The sequence below is a fragment of the Macaca fascicularis genome, chromosome 15 (assembly GCF_037993035.2).
Source record: "Macaca fascicularis isolate 582-1 chromosome 15, T2T-MFA8v1.1".
Taxonomy (NCBI): Eukaryota; Metazoa; Chordata; class Mammalia; order Primates; family Cercopithecidae; genus Macaca; species Macaca fascicularis.
The window spans coordinates 8,013,450-8,035,988 of NC_088389.1; the positions used below are offsets into that span (position 1 = coordinate 8,013,450).

The 22,539-nt window shown below is 41.4% G+C and overlaps 1 protein-coding gene, 1 long non-coding RNA gene and 1 pseudogene across 4 annotated transcripts in view; 2 read left to right on the top strand and 1 right to left on the bottom strand.

Moving 5' to 3' along the window:
* LOC135967337 (uncharacterized) overlaps positions 1 to 22,539 on the bottom strand; it is a 76,802-nt gene that overhangs the window by 17,297 nt on the left and 36,966 nt on the right. Inside the window, exon 5 of one of the 3 annotated variants that reach the window (XR_010581358.1) lies at positions 20,504 to 20,651. The exons of the other annotated variants lie outside the window; for them this stretch is intronic. This is a non-coding gene — a long non-coding RNA (uncharacterized lncRNA). Of the gene's footprint in view, positions 1 to 20,503; positions 20,652 to 22,539 lie in introns of those variants that run through there. 3 annotated transcript variants of the gene reach the window in all.
* On the top strand, positions 27 to 3,228 carry LOC141408718 (protein FAM90A5-like; annotated as a pseudogene).
* On the top strand, positions 15,648 to 20,760 carry LOC135967336 (beta-defensin 109). The gene is made up of 2 exons (XM_065529913.1): positions 15,648 to 15,705; positions 20,555 to 20,760. The coding sequence occupies exons 1-2, from the start codon at positions 15,648 to 15,650 to the stop codon at positions 20,758 to 20,760; spliced, it is 264 nt and encodes an 87-aa protein (XP_065385985.1).

Sequence of the window (22,539 nt, forward strand, 5' to 3'; positions counted from 1 at the left end):
CATAAAACGCCCAGGAGACGAAGAAGATGGCACGTCGTGACCCCAAAAGTGGGGCAAACAGACTCGTGAGAGCCCAGACCCTCCAGAAGCAGCAGAGGGCCCCAGCTGGGCCAAGGGCTCCCCCACCCGATGAAGAAGATCCCAGGGTATGTCTAGCCTTGGAATGTTTTGGGTATCGAGGGGGGAGGAGGGGGCGAGTGTCACACGGTCCTCAGAGACTGGGTTGGATTCCAAAGAGTTCTGCCAGCACCACCCGGGTTGCTTTTCCCATCCAAGGTGGGCCTGGCTTGGGACCTCCTCCCCGGCCCGACAGGTCCCTGGAGAGACTCTTGGGAGCAACCTCCCTTTCCACTCAGAATCCTGTGTAGCCAGGTTGGGCTGTGTTGTGGACATCGGGTTCACGATAGTCCCTGCTAGAACCCTGAGTCCTTCCTTTGAGAGTTCCTCCGTCACATGGGCTTTGGGAGGGAACATCGTAACCGAACCCTCCCGCCACTTAAGGGCCCCCAAGCCGGTGTCCCCGCTTTGGAATCCTCACTCAGTTCTGAATTCACAATCCGTCTCAATGTTGACATTGGATCACTGCCTGTGGCTTCAGCTCATTCACTGACATCACTTCCTTTCCACCCACAGGTCAAGTGCAAAAACTGCGGGGCCTTTGGCCACAGGGCCAGAAGTACCAGGTGCCCCATGAAGTGCTGGAACGGAGCCCTGGTTCCCCAGACCTTTGGGAGAAAGGAAGAGAAGGAAAACCGGAAACCATGGAAGCCCCAGGTTCGAAGGAACCCTGGGCCCTTGAACAAGGAAAAGGGAGAGAAGGAAGCGAGACCAAGGTGAGCAGTGGGAGGGGTTTTCACCACCCTTAGGCTACTGCCACCTAAGGACACAGTGTCTCTGCACCCGCACACCGTGTGCCTTTCCGTCTCTGGGACAGGGAAGGAACGCTGCAGAGAAACAGACCAGAGCTCCGTGTCCTCCCGGGTTCCCCATCCGGGAGCTCCCTTGGCTCTGGGAGATTCAGGGACGGTGGAGAGGCGGGGGCGCTTCGTGCAGGTTCCCCATGACAGGGGGAAAAGCAACGGAATCCAAATGACAGTCCTTACTTGGGAAGCCTAGAGGGCCACCAGCAGGATGGGAAGGTTGGCACATGAGGGAAGGTGCAGAGGCGGAAAGGGCGCAAAAGTTCCATTTATGTATCACAAAACACAGAACGGGACTGGGCCCCAGACAGGGTTCTCCCTGTCTCCTGGGGAGAACCAGGGGGCAGGGCCTGAACTTTTTCTCTTCTGCAGGCAACAAGACCTGCAGAGGAAGGCTCTCCTCCAGATCTTTTCCGGGACACCTCCGGAGAAGCTGCCGCCAAATCGAAAAGAATCCATGGAATCTTGTGATTATCTGAGGGTGAGTGTCACCCTGGGCCCCTGGTCTTTTTCTCCTCTAGGTCACTTTGGTTGATTTCCTTTCAGGTTCCCGTGTGTGTGAGGGGATCGGGGAACCCTTCTTCCTGCCTTCTTGGGGTCAGGGACTCCATGATCCTTCCAGGTCCATTTGATTCCAGATGAAGGCATCTGAAGATGCCGTATTTCCTGTTGCTTTCTCTCTGTGCAATGATGGCAAGCCTGCCAACAACGTCTTCCTAGCGGCGTGAGGAAATTAGTCCCTCAGGGGCCCCAAACATGGAGGCGGCTCACCCCAGGAACATGCATGTTTTCAGAAAAGACATCCTGGGAACCCTTGAGCCACCGACCTGCCTTCAGAAGGGCATTAGTCCGTCCCACTTCATGGAAGGCTGAGTGGAGGCGCTTTGATCCAGTGAATGCCCAAGACACAGTCTTTAGAAAAATGGTATTCTCAGATCATAGCTCGAGAGTGCATTTTTCATGGGTCTTTCCCCGATCAGCACTCACCTTGAGGATCTGTCCCTACTTCTAAGGACCGCCTGTCCTTACCGTATTAAGAATTTCCTGCTGTGTACACCTTGTCTTTGGATGTGGTTGATTTCCATGTTGGCTCGATGCCGAGGAACTTCTAACGTGTGTGGTCTCCTTACTTTCAGGTTGCAAGCAGGCCAATGCCGGTCCAAGCAACTAATAAGAGGCCACGCGTGGACCCTGCCCTCACTGATGGCTCAGCTACCAAAATGTCTGACACGGTATCCATCTTGGCTTCACTGTCTCCCCTCAGAAAAGCCAGTCCGAGCTCCTTGTCAAGTCTCCGACCAAAGGAACGACAGACAGGGGCTGTGGCCGACATCCCTCAGCCTGGAGTCAGGCAGCAGGGCCCGGAGCCTCTCGTCGTGAGGAAGCCGACACACAGCAGGCCTCAGGGTGGCTGTCAAGAAGTTCCCCAGGCTGCCTCCAAGCCCCACGGCCTGATCCGGGTCATCAGCCCCCAGGCACAAGACAAACGTCCTGCGGTGACCTCACAGCCCTGCCCACCAGCCGACACACACAGCTTGGGCCTCGGCTCCAACCTCAGTTTCAGGCCAGGAGCTAAGAGACCTGCCCAGGCTCCGACTTAGGCTTGCCTGAACTTCCCCAAGAAACCGAGAATGGGTTCCTTCCAGATGCCCGAAAATGCCATCCAGGGAGGTGAGCTGGGGGCCTCGGAGACTCTCCAACCTCCGCCAGCTGCAACCGAACTCAGACCAAGTCCGTCTCCCCAGATGAGCAGGAGGACACCCGCCCAGGTGCCCAGCAGCGACCGGCAGCCTCCGCACAGCAGACCTTGCCTGCCTACTGCCCAGGCCTGCACCACGTCCCATCACCCAGCGGCCAGCCACGATGGGGCCCAGCCTCTCAGAATGCTCTTCCGGAGACTGGAAAACAGACGATGGAGCTCCAGCCTCCTGACAGCTCCCTTGTTTCCCTCTCCTGAGAAGCCGGGAGCCTTCCCCGCTCACAGCCGTCATGTCTCAGAGAAGTCTGAGGCTCCCTGTGTTCCTGTCCCCCTGAGTGTCCTCTATGAGGACCTTCAGGTTTCCTCCTCCTCAGAGGACAGCGATTCTGACCTGGAGTGAGATTACAGGTGGCCAGGGCTCCATTGCATCCAGCTCCCGTGATTTGGAGGGGTCTGTGGGACTGAGGAGCACAGAGCAGAGAGCAGACTGTGTGTGGTGACTCCCAAGCTCCCCGGCTGGGGTGCTTCTGGGGATGTTGAAGCCCAGGCCAGGCAGGGACCACATGCAGAGACTCTGCCTCATCGAATTCTGGTGAGGGACATTGTAGTTCGCAGGGCGCTCCGGAAACCCGCCACCAGAAGCTTCTGTGCCAATGATTCCTTGCCTCAGAAACTGGGTGACGGTGACGCGTGGGAGTCAGACTTCCGCTGTGATGTCAGTAGGAAACTGGGGAATGACTGTGCATTTGCTGTCTAGATGACTGAATCAGGGAACAGTTAGGGAACCCTGAGAGATGCAGGCCTTCAGCTGTGCCCCGCCCTGACAGCAGTGTTTTGGACGCTGTGAAGCGTTCTGCACAAAGCGTTCTTGGGGTGTTTCCTCAGCCTCGAAAATTGGGCTCTGGAATGCCATTGGAAATAGGTGTGTTTAATTTGTTTTGAAGTGAATAAAATTCTCAAAAAGATGACGTACTGTCTTTTGACTTTCATTCCGTGTTTGTGTGTAACTGATTTTCCAAGGGCTTGAAAATTTCTTGACTTGTCAGCAATCCAAGTCATTTTGTCTCCGAAACAGAGTTGATTGAGGGGACCGCAGGTCTTCGCAGGACCTGTGACTTCTTAAGCATCCACAGGGGCAAGAGAACCTCAGCCCCACTCTACCAACACGCACCTAGTCAAATTCCGCCAAGTGAATCTCACGCACACTAACACGTGAGGAGTGTTGCTTACACCACGAGTCCCCATTTGACTCACGGCGATGCCACATGTGGGGTTTCACACGTATGTGTTGCACCGCAGTCCATTTCACAGTGGTAGAATAAAGGTGTTGGTTTTTTGTCGGTTTGTTGGAGGCAAAAGCCTGTGATGTTGTTGATTTTTGGTGGGAGAGTTTCACTTTCGAAAAGAAAATACTCTGAAAATGGAGGTTGTCCTAGATCGTATTTCAAGGTGAGTCTACTTGATGCCAGTGAAGCATATTTTGGCATATAATACATATGGTTATATTATATTTTGTCTATATTACCTCATTTTAAAAAACTATTTTGTGAAAAATGTCAGAGTTAGATATACCAATGTTCAATTTCTGATCACGTGTACAGAAGCACTGTAAAATGCAGCCTAGAATGCAAAAACTTCTTTGTTGAATTCTCTGCAGAGCGGCATTGCATTCAGGGGTTTTCAAGGTGCACTAGTGTGGCATGAGCTGGTCTTTGGCTTCCTGCTGAGGTTAGAATCCTGTAGATTGTTTAGGGGTGGTGTCTGCTTGTCCCATCTTTCCAGGTCATCATTAACCCCACGTGGACTCAGAACTTACCTAGAGTCACAGGCAGGTCTGGGAAGCTGGCCTTGAGCATTTGTGCAGTCCATGATGGTTCCATCCTCTGATCCGCTGGGGCACATTCTGCAGAGGGATGGGCTGGCATAAGCTGTCCCTGCCTTTCTGAAAATCACGGAGATTCCTGGTACCTGAAGCCACATAGAAATATCTGTGTAGTTTCAGGCAGAACAAGGATGCCATTCACAGGCTCCTGTTCTTCCACTTAATGGCAGCAAGAGTGATTCCTGGGTTTCCTAATTGACTTCAAAACAATTTTGGTGACTTTGTTGTGTCAATGACCACTCCTGTTTCTGTGGCATCCAGTTCACCTGTAAGGTTTTTGGGGATTATGTGGAAACTCGTGCATTTTTCCAGAGCCTCACTTCATCCTGAATGCTCTCAGGCATGCACAAGCAGATCCCTGCCTTGGTGGCATCTTGGAGCATTGCAGGAGACCCCTTAGGTCTAGGAGACACTAGGAGGTCCATCAGGAATTGGGAGGGCATGTGTCTGCCCATCTGTAGTGTGAACTTCTATTCACCTTCAGAATGCAGATTCTTTCTGAACTAATAAATTATCTTCATCTTGGTGTAAGTAGCCACAAAAGAATAATTCATACTAACTCCATTAATAAAAATAACTGAAAATCAACAATGAAGTTAATAATGACAATGTTAATTATTATAATATTGATAGTAATAATAAAACAAAGGCATTAGAGATTAGAGATTCCCTTAAGTGAAGGACAATGTGAAGATATGGAGATACATGAGTTGTTTGGACTCAGAGTCCAATGAAACGTGTTCCTCAAAGGCAAAGACAAGAAGCATAAGGAAAATACAAAGTTCATGGATGACCATCTGGGCTACCTTGGAACTCATGTGGGAACACTGCAGGCAAAGTGTACCTCGTCCTGGGACTGCCCACCACCCAGCCCCCACTCACCTTCATGAGGTAGGACAGCAGGATAACGGGGAAGGAGTCCATGCAAGGGATGCAAGACTTGTGTCACACCTGACTCAAAGAAGCACTGCTTATGACAGATGTTTATCTCCTAACACTGTGGCACCTCTAACTACCTGGCTGCATGTCTGCCACCTGTTCTTCTTAGGTCACAGGAGGGACAGACATTACTGTCCACCCATCTGCATACAGCACCATTGGAGGACGTTATCCTTGTTGCTTCCTCTTTGGAAAGGGGCAACATACATGGCAGATGCCATTCTCTGTCTCTTTGGAAAACTTTGCCAGCACATTTAAGGTTTTCTTCAGCCACCTGCTTCAAAGTCTTACCCTCCACAAGTGGCAAGCACACAATTATTCATGGAGGCAAGGGATGCATAGACTTTGCCATTTGATTCAATTGGGACAAATAGGGGAGGCCTTCTTAGCTGAACAGCTCTGTCTGTGCGGCCAGTTGACAAAGTCAGGCTGCATTGCCATTAGACTTGTCCCTTTGCACAGAAGGCTTCCCTCCAATCCTTTCTACAGATGTGGATCCTGACATTACTTCCTAATAAACATCCTGCACACTAAACTTCATCTATATCCAGCTCCCTGGGAACCAAACCTGTGACAAAAGTGAAAAGTTTCTAGGGAAAATATGGTTTCCTTATCAGACAGGGATCAAATTCTTCTGAGCTAGAACATAAGGTAAAGTCTGATGCCATCTCATGATTTTTTTTATTAGGACATTACCACTGCCAGCAAAAATTATGTGCATCAATTCATGGGGACAAAAATCATATTGGAGTGGGATGAGGTTGTTGTGAGTTGAGGAGAAATTTTGACGAATGAACTTTACCCTCAGTTGAGTTCAGGAGAGGAGATGAAGATGAAAACAGCTGGAAATAAAAGATGTCCAAAAATATTTTTCTGGTTTTTTAAAAATCAAATTTCAGGTTGGGAGACACTATGTTTAAATTCTAAAAGGATGTAGCATACTGAGAGGAAATAACAATAGATAAATTGTCCTTTTTGTAAATAATACACTTTATGGTACGACAGGAGACCAAGGGACACAACACAAATTTGGACTTAAAGAAACTAAGAGACATTCTCGATACTCAGCTGTTATGGCAGAGATGCCGGAATGATGGATGTCCATGTAGCAGTATTTTTTTTTTTAGACATAATCTTGATCTATAACCAGGCTGGGGTGCAATAGTGTGATCTCAGCTCACTGCAACCTCCGCCTCCTTGGTTCAAGAAATCGTCCTGCCTCAGCCTCCCAAGTAGCTGGGACTACTTGCGCACCACCACACTCAGCTAATTTTTGTATTTTTAGTAGAGACGTGGTTTCACCATGTTGGCTAGGATGGTCTCGATCTCCTGATCTTGTGATCTGCACCCCTTGGCCTCCCAAAGGGTTGGGATTAGAGGTATGAGCCACTATGCCCGGCCCATGTAGCAGTACTTTTGAACTTAATGGCTGAAAGCATCCACCTCCAAACTTATGTATTATATTCGCAAAAGAGTACAAACCAGGTAATGAATTTTAAGGGGAAGACAAGCCTGTGGGAATTCAACAGCCATGGCAACATTTTGAACTTCTTTTTATTAAACATATAAGAAGTAAGTGAAGTTCAAGACCTAATAGAATTGCCAGGAATTATTTGAAGAATTAACAAGATGACTTAGACACTATGAAATCCTTACGATGCCCTCTGGTGGAGTTTCCTCCTGGAGCCAGTGATTTTAAGCCAGAGGCAAATGTCTCTGCAGGCATAAGAATTCGACCCAAATGTACTCTTCAATTTTAAATGAGATGACAATAAAATTGTCTCCTATATAGTAACAACTTTTTTTTTTCTTTCAGACAGAGTCTTTTTCTGTTGCCTAGGCTGGAGTGGAATGGGGCACTCTTGGCTCACTGCAATCTCTGCCTCCTGGGTTCAAGTGATTTTCCCACCTCATCCTCCTAAGTAGCTGGGATTATAAGCATGTGCCACCATGTCTGACTGATTTTTGTATCAGCAAAATTATTTCTGGGGTGGAGAGTTAGGGACCTTTATTCTCCCACATCCAAAAACGTGTTCTCCAAATGATCTGTCAATAGAAATAACTGATACATATATTTGCTAACCTATCTTTTTCTGTCTTTAAATTCAGAACTAGAGTGTGGAAAAGTTATATTAAGAAGGTTTTCTCAATTTTCAACACAAGTGATGGGCTAGGCACTATTCTAGGTGCTACAGATACACATTCACATACCCACAATGGTTTTGCCTTATTACCTCCTACATTCTAATAATGCACCAAAAGAAAAGTATAGATTAGCTTTTTGTTTTTTTGAGATGAAGGTTAATTCTGTCACCCAGGATGGAATGCAGAGGCAGGATCTCAGCTCACTGCAACCTCTGCCTCCTGGGTTCAAGCGATTCTCCTGCCTCAGCCTCCTGAGTAGCTGGGATTACAGGCATGTGCCACCATGCCCAGAAAACTTTTGTATTTTTCAGAAAGACGGCTTTCATTATGTTGGCCAGGCTGGTCTCAAACCCCTGGTCTCAAGTGATCCCTGCACCTCGACCTTCCAAAGTGCTGGGATTATAAGCATGAGCCATTGTGCCCAGCCAAAGAGAATAGCTTTAAATAGAAAGCATGAAAACAAAAGAAACGTATGCCCATCAATTTTATACTGTATTTGGCCAGGTGCAGAAGACCTACTTGTAGTATTGTAAGGGAATAAGGTCAGTTCACATCTAATTGTTTGGACAAGTCACCAGAAACCAAAAGTTGGAGGAGTTGTATCTTTTGAGGTGGGTTGCACAGGCAAGCAGCAAGTTGCTATCTCTCCAAAGTCCTAAACTGTTCTATGTCTCCTACTGTGGAAAAATGCATCTTCTACTTGATTTCAAATTGTATAGGAAAATGCTTAATAAAACTAATAAGGGCTACATTCTTGGGACACAGCTAGACCACACATATACTGAATCTTGATTCTGGAAACACATCTTGTTCAATGTAATTGGATTTTCATGACAACAAAAATGTAACCCTGACACAATATTGGAGAGTCAAAAGGAAAAGACATTTTGGATTGAATTTTTTTTATTTTAAAAAATGTCCTTGGGTTCTATTAACAATAGCTAAAATCTGGGAACAACTCAAATGTCTACTGAGAGGAAATCGATAAACAAATTATACGCATATTATAGAGTAATATTGGGCAATAAAGGGGGATGATCAACTCTATTAATCACCATCTTAGATCAATGTAATCTTTCTCACCCTGAGTGGGGAAAGCTAAGCTAAAAAGTTTCCTATAATATAAATAAATGTGCACAAAATTCTAGAACAGACAAACCTAATATAAGCTAAAAAAAAATCAGAAAAGCCAGGTACAGTGGCTCATGCCTGTTATGCCAGCACTTTGTGAGGTGGGTGGATCACATGAGCTCAGGATTTTGAGACCAGACTGGCCAACATGCTGAAGCTACTCCGTCTTTACCAAATATACAAAAATTAGCCCAGTGTGGTATTGTGTGCAGGAACAGAAAACCAAATACTACATATTCACCATTATAAGTGAGAGCTAAACATTGGGTTATACATTGCTTACCTCTCACTTATATGGAAACAATAGACACCGGAGATTCTTAGAGGGAGGAGGGAGGGTTGGGTACAAGGCCTTAAAAACTGTCTATTGGGTATTATGTTCACTATGTGTGTGATGAGATCATTCATACTCTAAACCTCAGCGTCACACAAGACATCCATGGAACAAACCTGCACATGTATCCTCTGTGTATAAAATTAAAATTAAAAAACTAAAATGAACTAACAGATATGAGTAGGAATTTCTCAAAAGAAGAGATACAAATGGACGACATATATATAAACAATTCTTACCCTCTCTAGTCATCACGGGAATGCAAATGAAAACTACCCTGAAATATCACCTCACACCTGTTAGAATAACTATTATCAAAAAGATGGATGATAACAAGTGTTGGTAAGGATGTGGAGAAAAGGGAGCCTTTGTATACTGGTGGTGGGAATGTAAATTAGTATGGCCATCTTGGAAAATAGTATGGAGGTTTCTCAAAAAATTAACAATAAAAATACCATTTTGTTCCAGCAATCCCACTTATTTTTTATATATATATAACATATAATATATATATGAAGTCATTGAAATCATTATGTGAAAGAGATATCTACACTCATATGTTCCTTTCAGCTCTGCTCACAATAATCAAGATATATGAAGAAGACACACATGTTATCATTCATTCACGGATGGATGAATTAACGTTTTATATATATATGTATGCACAATGGAATATTATTCAGTATTATATAATAATGAAACCCTGTCATTTGTGACAGCATCGGTGGATCTGAAGGGCATGAAGTCATGTGAAATAAACCAAACACAGAATGACAAATATTGTATGATTTCACTTCTATTTGAAATCTCAAATAAACTCAGAAGCAGAGAGTAGACTGGAGGTTGCCAGGAGCTGTGGTGCAGGTAAATGAGTAGGTGTGATTATAGTACAAAGTTTTAGATATACAAACATAAATAAGTTCAGGAGGTCTAATCTACAGCATAGTGCTTATAGTTATGAATGCTGTATTGCATTCTTAAAATATAATAGGAGGGTGAATTTTATGTTAATTGTTCTTACTAATAGAAATAATAATTAGAATGGGAGGGAGAACTTCAGGAGGTGATGATTATGTTTATAATCTTGATGGTAGTGATGCTTTCACAACGTATCCTTATCCTCAAACTCACTGAGATATACACATTAAATAGGTACAGCTTTTTAATGTAATCATATCTCAACAAAGTGTTTTTAAGGGAGGTTGGTTAAAAAATTTAAAAAAGGAAGGGTAGATGTTCCTTTGCCCTTCTCCCACACCTTTTTTCTTCCTGCTGTCTAGAATTCAGAAATAATAGGTGGGAATTTAGCAGCCAATCTAGGGTATTTTCTAAAGTATAGCAGAGCAGATACCTGGAAGGGACCTGCATCCCTAATGATATTAGAAAGTATCTGTACTAGCCCTGAATGGTGTAAATACAGGTTAATTTTAAGTGACAAAGAAATCAACTTCTGTCTTATTTAAGCAACTTCATTCAGGCATTAATTTTATAAACATGTAGAGAATACATACTCCTTATGAGCAGAAACAATGTTTATAAATAAAACAATGGTGATAAATAAAAGAAAATAAAAAGCAGTGAAACAAAGTGGTTTAATAGCTATACATAGTTATTTTGTTGAAAGATTCTGCTGCTAATATTATTCAATATTTTTGTACGCTGGTGCAAGTAAGGAAATTTACATTGTCTAATAAAAATTATTTATCAATTTATAAAACAGTAAACATTTCATATAATGGGGCTAAGAATCTGCATTGCAAAATAACTTTCAGTTGATTTTATGCACAGTAATTATTGAGAATCCCAACAGCTCTGGACCTACATAGGTGCTATCAAGACTTAAGGAAGAAAATTTTCCTGACTCTATCCCTACCTCCAGTTATTAACAGATCTAGAGATTCAGAACTCAAATCCAGACCTCCTGCTTCCATGTGCAGTGGCCTTTCACTGTCCTGTTTCGCTTCACTTGTTGAAGAGGATTTGAGAATAAATGACCACATGATTCAACTCTCTCCTCAGCTCTGAGGAATATAGCCCTGTCCTGGCAAACAAGAAGCTCACACAGTAGTAGAGGAGGCAAATAGACATTCACTAATCTAGCATACAAGCAGTAGGCACTGTACCATAAACAAGGCACTGTGGGGGTTCAGACCAGGAGCAAAGCAGGGATTAGCAGGGCTAGTAAAGTCTGGGAAGTGTTCACTAACAAAATATCTAATCATTAACTAAACCAAATGGTTTCTCAACATGGCCTAATTAATTGTAACTTAATATAAATGGTTGATTGTTCATAAACCTTAACCTTTTGCCAAAATATTTGTAGCTTATGTTCCCATTTAACAAGGTTTTCTGGTCAAAACTGTGCACCCACATCTTTCTAATGAACTTAGTGTCCAATAAAACATGGACTTTCAGTCATCCCATGAAGGTGATTTTGCGTGCATAATACATCTCTGTCTGTGAATATGCCTAATGAGGTATGGAAGGACATTTATTATCCAAACAAAGACACTCCACTGGTGCTAGAGAGCTACAGACGGAAGTTTTTTCTGCCTACTGGAAATAAAGGCAAACTTTCTTCTTCCTTCAGCAGTGAGGATTGCTGTCCTCCTCTTTATCATTCTCTCTCTCTCTTTTTTTTGAATGGGCAAAACTCTACCAAATAACAAGATAAACTTTGTGTAAGCCTTGGTAAGAGCAGAGTGTCTGACACCTTATGGTGCTATAATGCTCAAAGCAAAAGCAAAATCACCTATGACCAGAAAAGGGAGTCACAGGAAATCTAGAAGACTTATTGGCCGAGAGACCTGCAGCCTCATAGTTCATTAGCTCTCCAGAAGAACTCTCACGTGAAATGAAGTCAGTGGTGGTTCAAGTGCTTGAAACCCTCATTACTCTACCTCTAAATGTGAATTAATTAGGCAAGTTTACTAGCAGTTACTAGATCTCAAAAGCAAGAGAATCAGGCATTATTCTACTAAATATTGTTCTCCATAACTCCTCTATTTTCTTTAGGAAAAGCTAGTTAGCCTAAGACATTTGGCATAAGGGCTATGCCAAAGCTATGTTGGGGTCAGCCAGGAAGGATTCATGGGGGTCTCCTTGAAAATATTACAATAATCGAAGAAATCTTCAACCTATTGCCCCTCAGTACTGTTGGTCCCTTGTACTTGATTTTTCCCCTTAAGTTTTATTCCAATTTCTAATATTATCATTCCCTCTTCTTTCTCAGCAACTAGTCCTTCAAAGTAGAACTTAAACAATGAACAGACATGGCCCTGCAACAGAGCGTATCCTTCTACATTTAGCATGCAATCATGAATCACAGGTATAAGACCCCTTGAACAGACATGATTTTGGTGACTACATGTAGGACTTATTGCTTTTACCCAAGAAGAGGATCAGACATCCTAAATAGCTCAGAAATTTTTCTGGAGCTCTTGAATGTATAGAGGCAAGAAAGATTAAGCAACCTGTTGCCTTACATGAGGCATACTATCTTCTTATGTTTTCTTTTGAATTCAGGATTTCAAGGTCGGGGAAGGAGTGGGAAAGTAGCCATGGACATGTGAGAATGTGGATGATCCTTTTACATAGTCAGGAACGGTCAAATTCTATGCTTTATGTTGTTTGCTAAAAGACACTTTCCAAAGCTTTCAACAGAAAATGTAATGGCACACATGCCTATTCTTGGTGAACCCAGACTTTTTGTCTAGTCTGTGATAGTCAATTTTGAAGGACTGCTTAGGGTAATGAATCCTTCAAGTTGTAAAGATGAAGGGCAGTTTTTGGACAATTCCCATTTTGCTGTAGGAAAACTAATCTGGAAGAAGTAAAAGGGAGAGATTGAAGTGGGAGAGAACGGAGGTGGAAAATGAGTTCAGTTGATCAAATATTTGTTAAGCACCCACTGTATGTCGGGCCCTTACAAGGAAGCAAGCAAAGAACAAAAGCATGTGATGGCCTTGCTCCTAAGAAGCTAGAGGCCAGTAACTTGGATTGCTATAGAGCAGAAAAACGTCCACAAGCCCCTACAATACAGCACTGGCATAGGATGAAGAAGAAGTTTCTTTCTATGAGATCAATAGCATACAACCAAATAAGAAAGTCAAAAGTTACACAAAGTTCAAAAACCTAAGGCACCAACCTTTAAGAGATCTGACTGTTGGTGGTGACTTTGGAAGGAAAGTTATTATTAGGATTATTTTAGTACTAAGAGTTTTGAGCTGTCTATCCAATATTTTCATCTGCACCTCTGCTTTGGTAATACTGTGTGTGTGTGTGTGTGTGTGTGTGCGTGCGTGTGTGTGTGTGTGTACGTGTGCCTTTTCATGTGTTTGAAATATATTATCTATCCCACACTCCACATTGGTTTGGGGGTTAATTACATACAGGCTGATCTGAATCTATACTCTTAGGAACGGGGTTAAGCTACTCTACCACATTGTGAAGAGTTGATATGTAGGAGACTCTGAACATCTTATAAATTATCTTTAAAATGTTTCCTTTTTCGTGAAGGGAAGAATAAGTATTTGTAAACAAATGCAAAAATTTCTTTAACTAAATGAAAGAACAGTTAGTTAACCTTGTTGTGATTAGCAGAGAGGATAGCTGCAGACACTATAAAATCACTCAGCAACAAGATTTGACAAAACGTTAAAGATGGCTCTATTTTTCCTGTTTTATACAGGAAAATATTAAGGCCCTGGGAATTGAAGTACTTTTCCCAACAGTGGAGTAAATGTCAGAGTCAAGGCTGTGTTTTACATCTCGGTTTCCCCACACATCCCACCCTATGGTTCTGTTGTGCTGTTCCTTTGTGTGACTCCTCAAAGCCTGGTTAAAGGTGATACCGTATCAAATTGTATTAACTCAGTAGCACAAAACACCAGGGAATTGATTTATAAGAGTATTAACCTTGCGGCATTACTGAAGAGCCATCTGATTAGTAGTTATCGAGTAGTCACCCTGGCTAAATATATGGGTTTGATTTTTAATTTTGAAAATGAAAAATATTTTAAAATCTATGTCTTACATCCATATCCCCAGGAAATTTTAATCAAGTTTTAAAACTTCCAAATTTAGATAAACTCATGTTTTTTGTTGTTTTAATTTTCACTCAATGAAAATAGAAAAAAACTAATTGGATAGAACAGCACAGCAGAAGCATTACTTATCGCCAAAAATGGGATGCAACAAGACTGAAGAAGAAAATGCAGGACAGTGCTTAAAAAAGCAGTCTAATGAAAAGTGGGGTCTCCTCAGGGTGTCCTTAGGTAGACATTGCAGCAGAACTGCAAAGTTTTCTTTAGAAGGCTAGGGAAGAGAGGAGGAAACAGAGAAGGGGCAAGAGTGGAAAATAGAATGAGGCTCAGAATACCAAGCGTTAGTGCTGTCCCTATCACCTTCCTCACTTGATCACTGGGTGATCTTGGGCAAGTTTCTTCCTTTCCCTCAGCTCATTTCCTCATCTGGAAGGTAAGTCACTAGACAAGATAGTCTTTGATGTTCATTGTAACTCTAACTGATCTTCCCCAAGCAAATAGCTGGTAAAGACACTGTGCCCACAATATGCAAGACACAAGGTTTACAAGCAAAGAACAAATCAAAACAAAAGATGTTTTAAAACCCCTAATGTCACTTGAATTCTTACAAATAAGCAATGGTACATCATACTTTTACAAAGTCCTTCTGTGATTTCATTTTTAAAATCATTTCAAGTTTTATTTTACTTCATATTAAGATAATGGGAGATAAAGTGTTACATGGGTTCATGCAGGAATATATGTAAGAGACACAAAAATCTACAATAGGTAATTGTTATGTTAGTAGTTCCCTTTACTGAGGGGGAGCAGACAAAAGAATGTTAGAAAAAGCTTCATAAAGTGGATTATATAGAATGTGCTTTAAAAGAGTTTGGTATTTTATTGAGTGGGAAAGAGAAATATGAGGAGTTATTGTTCAAGGGTTAAAGCTATGCAAAATGAGTCAATTACAGAGATAGGCTCTAAAACATAGTACCTATAGTTATTACTGAGGTATTTTGTATTTAACAATTTGTTAAGAAGGTCGATCTTAGGGGTTCTGACAACAACAACAACAACAACAATAAAGGGACATAGGAAACATTTGGAGGTGATGGATATATTATTACCTGGATATTGGTTGTGGTAACAAGAGTAATATCTATGTGCAAATTTGCCAAACTGTATGCATTAATTACGTACAGTGTTTGTATAACAATTTTACTTCAGTTCCTACTATATTACCTGGCAAACAATACTTTATACTTAAAGTAAGAGCAATGATTATTGCATGTGCATGTTGAAAATAATAAAGAAAGCAGGTGACAGTAAGACATCCTGAGTCTTTTGGAAATAAATAGCATTCACCTGCTTTCTCATCCATTGAGATATCACCACATTTATGTACTTCTGTGTCCCTGGAAGTTTCTTGTGGGAGATTTAGTTATTCTCTTTTCGTTAGGCTCTACTAACCAAGAACAAATCACAGACTCAGACAGCATCATAAAAAGGACCAGACCCACGATGTCCAGAGACTCCAGGCTCAACCCACATTGATGCTGGCCCTTCAGCCATGAGACTCCATTTGCTTCTTCTTATTCTCCTTCTTTTTTCAATTCTTTTATCCCCAGGTAAGTTGGTAGCTGATTACTACAAGGTTCTGCAGATTAGAAGGCTATATCCCTGGCCAGACCAGATCCTAGAATCAGTCCTGTGGGTTCAAGAACCTAATATTTACAGCTTCACTAGGACAATAATAGGGAAAAATAGAAAAGAGACTCATTTAGCAGTAGTTCCTGTTGATAAGATTCCATCCATGTTTTTTGATCTAGTGAGTGGATATAATAATGGATGCTGCTGAAATTCAATCCTGTCAGATCAAACTGCCTACATATAAATTTCCATGTCCCACCAAGGCATCTCAAGATACAAAGTAAGAATACAACAGAATGTGACCTCAATGAGATGTCTTTGTGGGACCTGGAAATTTATATGCAGGCAGTTAGATCTGACAGGATTGAATTTCAGCAGCATTTATTATTATATTTGCAGAGGTTGCAGTGAGACAAGATCGCGCCATTGCACTCCAGCCTAGGCAACAGAGTGAGACTCCAAAGAGAGAGAGAGAGAGAGAGAGAGAGAGAGAGAGAGAGAGAGAGAGAAAGGAAGGAAGGGAGGGAGGGAGGGAGAGAGGAAGGAATGAAGGAAGGAAGGAAGGAAGGAAGGAAGGAAGGAAGGAAGGAAGGAAGGAGAGAGAAAGAAAGAAAGAGAAAGAAAGAAAATAAAGAAAGAAAGAAAGAAAGAAAGAAAGAAAGAAAGAAAGAAAGAAAGAAAGAAAGAAAGAAAGAAAGAAGGAAAGCAAGCAAGCAAGCAAGCAAGCATTAGTGAGGGAGAGTGAGTGAGAGTGAGTGTGTTTGGGCCCCTACTGATGATGCTAAACTATCACAAGCCCACACTCAGCCTTTCAACATTTGCTGGAGATTCACTTGTTTCCTTGTTATCTCCACCAAGGGCAGCTTCCTCCTGCTTCTGCTGCTGCAACTCAGCTAGGCACAAAGCATCTGTGGATCCGTTCTTTTTTCAGCAGGGCTTCATCACTCTGAATTTAAGTTAATTAGCTTTTTTTGAGACCTCAGTTCTGTGTTTTAAAATGAAATCTATGATCTATAGATTATCCAGCTTATTCTCTTTGTCAGGGCAAGAGCATTTTTCTATAACTTTCTAAATTCTAAACAAAAGTAAAAGTTCACTTCTTTTCAGAATCCCCACGTGTCAGAAAGTGTTACTATTATCATCAGTTTAGTGATATTTATGGAATACCAAGTTGACTCTAATATCAGCTTTTGGGTTAAATTCTTGCTTTCTGATATGTAGCCTTTGAAATTTTATTTGCTGCAGATCTCTTGGTAGTGAACAATTTTCATTTTTATCTGTCAATTTCATATTGTGATTTTTGATCTTGAAAGACAGCATTACTGAGTACCCAATTCTGTATTAACAGTTATTTGCTCTCAACATTTGTTGATACTAGTTTACTCATTTTTAGTTTTTGCTTTACTATAATAATCAGATAAATATTATTTCATTATAAATTATCCTTTTTTTCAATGTTTGTATGGTCTGGTGTTTGGTTTTAATGTTTTATAATTTAACTAAAGTGAGTTTATTTTTATATCATCTGTTAGAAATATATTCTTTGGATCAATGGATTTATACCTTTTCTTAATTTCTTTTTGAGAATCTCTTGAAATGGTGAATCCTTTTACACTTCTCTCCCCCCATATTTGAATTAAATAAATGTTAGACCTTGTGTTTCCATGTTACATTCTGGGTATATCATTGAAACATTTTTTTCTTCACTAGTTATCCTCTTACCTGTGTCTAATATATCATTAATAACTTGCATTTATTTTTAAATTTTTTTTTTTGGAGATGGAGTCTCGCTCTGTTGTCCAGGCTGGAGTGCAGTGGTGCGATCTTGGCTCACTGCAACCTCCACCTCCCGGGTTCAAGCGATTCTTCTATCTCAGCCTCCTGAGTAGCTGGGACTACAGGCACCTGCCACCATGCTCGGCTAATTTTTATATATATATTTTTTAGTAGAGACAAGATTTCACCATCTTGGGCATGCTGGTCTTGAACTCCTGACCTCGTGATCCACCCATCTTGGCCTCCCAAAATGCTGGGATTACAGGCATGAGCCACCACGCCCAGCCAGACCTGCCCGTTTTTTCTATCATCTATATTGTTTTACTATTGTTTTTACATCTTTGTAATAGTAGATTGTTTCTTTAAACAATTGATACATACCTGCTTAATTATTTCTCCACATTGACGATTTCAATACATCTAGTTTTAAAGGGTTTAGATATGCTATTCATTTCATTAACTTTTATTCATGGTGTCTTGCTTACCTGATCATTTTTAATACTGAACTCATTGTTCATCCTTAACCTGACATCATTTTATGGTCTGAAATGAGAATGCTATTATCCAGTCTTCCTCTGTGAAGCTGACTCAATGCTTTAACTCAATATAGAAGTTTCAGCATTAACAAACTGGAACTTCTGATGGCCCAAGAGTCAGTAGTACCATCATTAGCATTACTGATCATAGCAGATCTTCCCAGAAGATCTGGGAAACCCTCACCCCCTCCATCAGCTATCCAATACAAAGTGCCCACTGCTCAAGCTCCAGTTCACAGACTATTTTTGTGTTTGAAAGAGGAGATATTTTAAGAACTTGCCTAACCATTTTCAGGGATAGAAATGTTTCAAAGAGATCCTCTACTATATATATGTTCTATAGCAGCAGTCACTTGAGAGCAGCTCACTTGCAGTCATGGCCAAAAGCCTAAATCTTTCTTTCATTCTAGTCACACCTATTTTGTATATTTTGGGGATATCTCAGATTCAGATGCATTCATAGTATTCTATGATTTGCGACACTACTATAGATTCTTCAAAATGTTACAACATTCCAATGGTATGTTGGGAGGTATAGAAGGAGAGGAAAAACAATGGGCTCAAATCTCCTCTGACTTCTCTTCTTACAATATGTTTCATTGTTCAAAACTTTTACAACTATATTAATACAGCATTGACAGTGGGCATTCTTCTTTTCCTTCTGACTTTAATAGGATTGAAGGAAGTGTTTTGCTATGAAATTGCTATATGGGTTGTATTCAGATAAATTTTGACTTTATAAAGCCAATATTCTCCTCATTATTTTTAAATGCTTACCAGGATTCACAGTATTATTTTCAGTTTTCCCTGTTTAAAGGCATATTTAAATAACTTGATGACTTGGGTATAGTATATATGTTACTGTGCTACAGAAACAGAAAAACCACCACCATATTATATTCTAAGATACTTGGTACACCAATTGAATTAGCATCATTTACTACTCGTAGCTTTCACTACAGACTTTCAGACTTATGGTGCCTAAAAGAAATAGAATACTTCTAGCTGGGTTTAAAAGCTACAAATAAACATAGAAAATATACACTATTTTGAAAGTATCACTTGAGTGTTATGCATGTATTTCAATATTATATTGCTAATTTTAATTGTTCAAAGTTAAAGAGCTTAAACCTCCCCCTCATGCATTCCTGAATCACCCATTATTCCCACACATACATTGTTCGATACAGCATAAACCTAAGTAAATAAAGATGTGGCAAAATGAAAAAAATAAAATAACATTATACCATTCTCATCTGTGAATGGCATCAGTAGACAAATGTGAATAAAAGTAATGTGATTATAATTTTAAAAATCATATTTAAAAGGATCCATTTATTATTAAATGAACATTAGGCTACTTAATGAATAATAAATCTTTGACACAATGAAAACTCTTAATGCAGAGTGAGACCAAAATGAAAGTAATAACTGTTTTTCTCCTAACCCTTGCTTTAGTTGGTCTTTCCACCAGACTGTCACTTTAAGGATATTATAATAGCACAAAGCCACCAGCTTTACCATTAGAGAGATCTTCATTAAATTATCTTTGTTGTAATAAAGGTTATCTGGAGGAAATACTGGTCTGGACACAGTAATAAATGTCAAGCTTTCTAATATTTTCCACTTTTAGACACAAATTGAAAGGATCATTTATAATGTCAAAAATATACTTTTTTCTAACTAATCTATCCTATGACTAAGACGCTATTAGCAATTAAAGTAGATAGAGCAAATCTAAATGTGGAGAGAAAAAGTAATTTCCACTTGTTTGAACAGATGAAAGCACGAATAAATTGAAAGCCTGAAATATTAGCTTGGGGGAATAAAATCACTCGGGGGAGCAAAAGCAGGATATACCAGCCTTTAACTCTACACTTCCCCCAAGAAAAAATTTATAAATAGCTATGTACAAACCAAAATAGTGCTGGGAGGGTTCAAGGGGCCACTTAAGAAACTATAGCAACACAGTGAAGCCAAAAAAAAATAAATAAATAAAAAAAGAGAGAGAGAGTGAAAGAAAACAACAACAACAACAAAAAAAAAAACAAAAACGAATAGCCATATAGAAAAAACAACTCCTGAAATCAGCATACCTGAGACAGCAGAAACATCTTTTTTGGCTAGGAACGAAAAAAGCAGAAAGGGATATCAGTATCAGCCACAAGGTAGAACCACTATGGCCCTCAGTAACCCTCTCTGGCAGAAGACACTGGCATTTTTGCCCTGCAGTAAGCAACAGCAATTTCTGGGAGAAAATCCAGAGGAAAAGATGAAGATGTACCATCCGCTCCTACATCCCTTTTCCCCCACCAAAAATACCGTGACTGTTGTGCCAAACCAGGATCGGAACTACTACCTTTCTTAATCTGCATGTGTCTCTGACATATGAGCAGCAACCATTTCAAAAGCTCCCACATAGAAATGCTCATACTAAATTTATTCTGTTACTTAAGAGTGTTTATGGATTTACATTCCATTTGTGGACTGTCTCACTGGATCTTCTTTCCTGCAGTAAGAGGTGGTTTGGGTGCTGCTGAAGGTCATTGTCTCAATTTGTCTGGTGTTTGCAGAAGAGATGTCTGCAAAGTAGTAGAAGATCAAATTGGTGCCTGCCGAAGAAGGATGAAGTGCTGTAGAGCATGGTGGATTCTAATGCCAATTCCAACACCACTTATCATGTCAGATTATCAAGAACCCCTTAAACCTAAGTTGAAATGAAACTGATGTAAAATAAAAATACATCAAAAGTGAAGTTATTTGCATCTAAGAATATTGAAATATACATATTAAGTACTTCCATCTTGATAACCATCTTGTGTTTTCACTTATCAACATAAATGAATAAATACTAATTTCAAATATACCCAATACTCTTCCTTTGTGAGTCATTAACAGATCTTAACAAAACCTTTAAAAATGAGAAAACTGTTACTTTTGTTTTCCAAGATGGTGGATTGAAGGCATTGTTAGCCTGCCTCTTGCACTTGGAAAGACAAAATGGTGTGTAGAGATTCACACTGAACTTTCTTTCAAGAAGCAACACAGGAACTTAACAGGAAAATTGAAATAAGCCACAGACCATTTGAAAGAAGCAGCAGGATGCAGCTTACACCATAAGCTAGGCAGAAAATTTTGAGTTTCCAGGGTGTGAGATGGGGATAAACTGACTGTAAGATATACACTTCCATTGGGAAACCTATCAATCTAGGCCATGGGGGAAGGCCTTAATCGTACTCAGGGCTGGAGTTGATTCAGTGAAGAGTGACGAGTATATGAGGAGTGGCATTGGGATGTGCTTTGAGTCTCCAGCACGTTCCCAGTTTCTGGCAGTATGGAGGGAAGCCATTTCTGATTCTACCTCAGAAAGGACCTCCCAGAAGTCTGCCAGCTAACTCAAATGGTGGTCACAGGTTGAGAGAACCTCCCAACTGAAATGTTTGATATAATTTTCTGTGGGGACAAACTCCCCAGGCCAGAACTGAGAGGTGAGTGGGACGTGTGATGCAGCAGCAAGCACAGGAGCTGGATGCCCCTGCTCTGCAGGTGGATCAGGAGGGGTTTGGCCTGAAGGCTGCAGTTACTGTCTCAATGGAGAGGCTTATGGTATGGGTCAGTTTTGAGCTCTGAGTTTAGACTTCTTGAAACTTAGCTAACTACTCCCAGTGGAACACTGTGGGTGTGAGACCTGCCTCGCCAAGGATGTGGGAGCTGGATGGGGCTTACTGCCAAGCTGCTACTCCCCATTCTTCATACGGACTCTCCTTGTACAGAGGCAGAGGCAGCTTCACTTCTCTCTGGAAAATTACCCCAGTGGCCTAAGAACTGCCTTCCAATTCCCACTGGAGCCACTGCTTGTCCCACACGTAGAGAGCCAGAGCATCACTTTACCTGACCTAGTTCCCACTTGGTTTTGCTCAACCACCTACCCTGGTAGATTAACACAAATAACAGAAGAAACTTTTAGAAGCCCTTTGGCTCTACCCGTTCCCTGAGACACCAGAGTACCTCCCATGTGTAACATAAGGCAAGTCCAAATCTCACCACTACCACCACAGCTGGCAGTCTTTTGCAAGCACCACCTCCTGGCTAAAGGCCAACTGACACAGTCCATTAGAGCATCTTGAATTCAGAACATACAATGTCATGACAGGCCGGGGAGACTCCTCTGCCCTAATTTGGCTCTCTATCACACATTCTCACACACACACACACACACACACACACACACACACGTCACACACACACATCAACCTACTGGCAAACCGAGGTAAAAACACACACACACACACACACCTGCTCAGTTCAGGCCATTATCCCTGATGAACATCGATGCAAAAATTCTCAATGAAATACTGGCAAACCGAATCCAGCAGCACATCAAAAAGCTTATCCACCACGATCAAGTGGGCTGCATCTTTGGGGTGAAAGGCTGATTCAACATACACAAATCAATAAATGTAATTGATCACATAAACAGAACCAAAGGCAAACACCAGA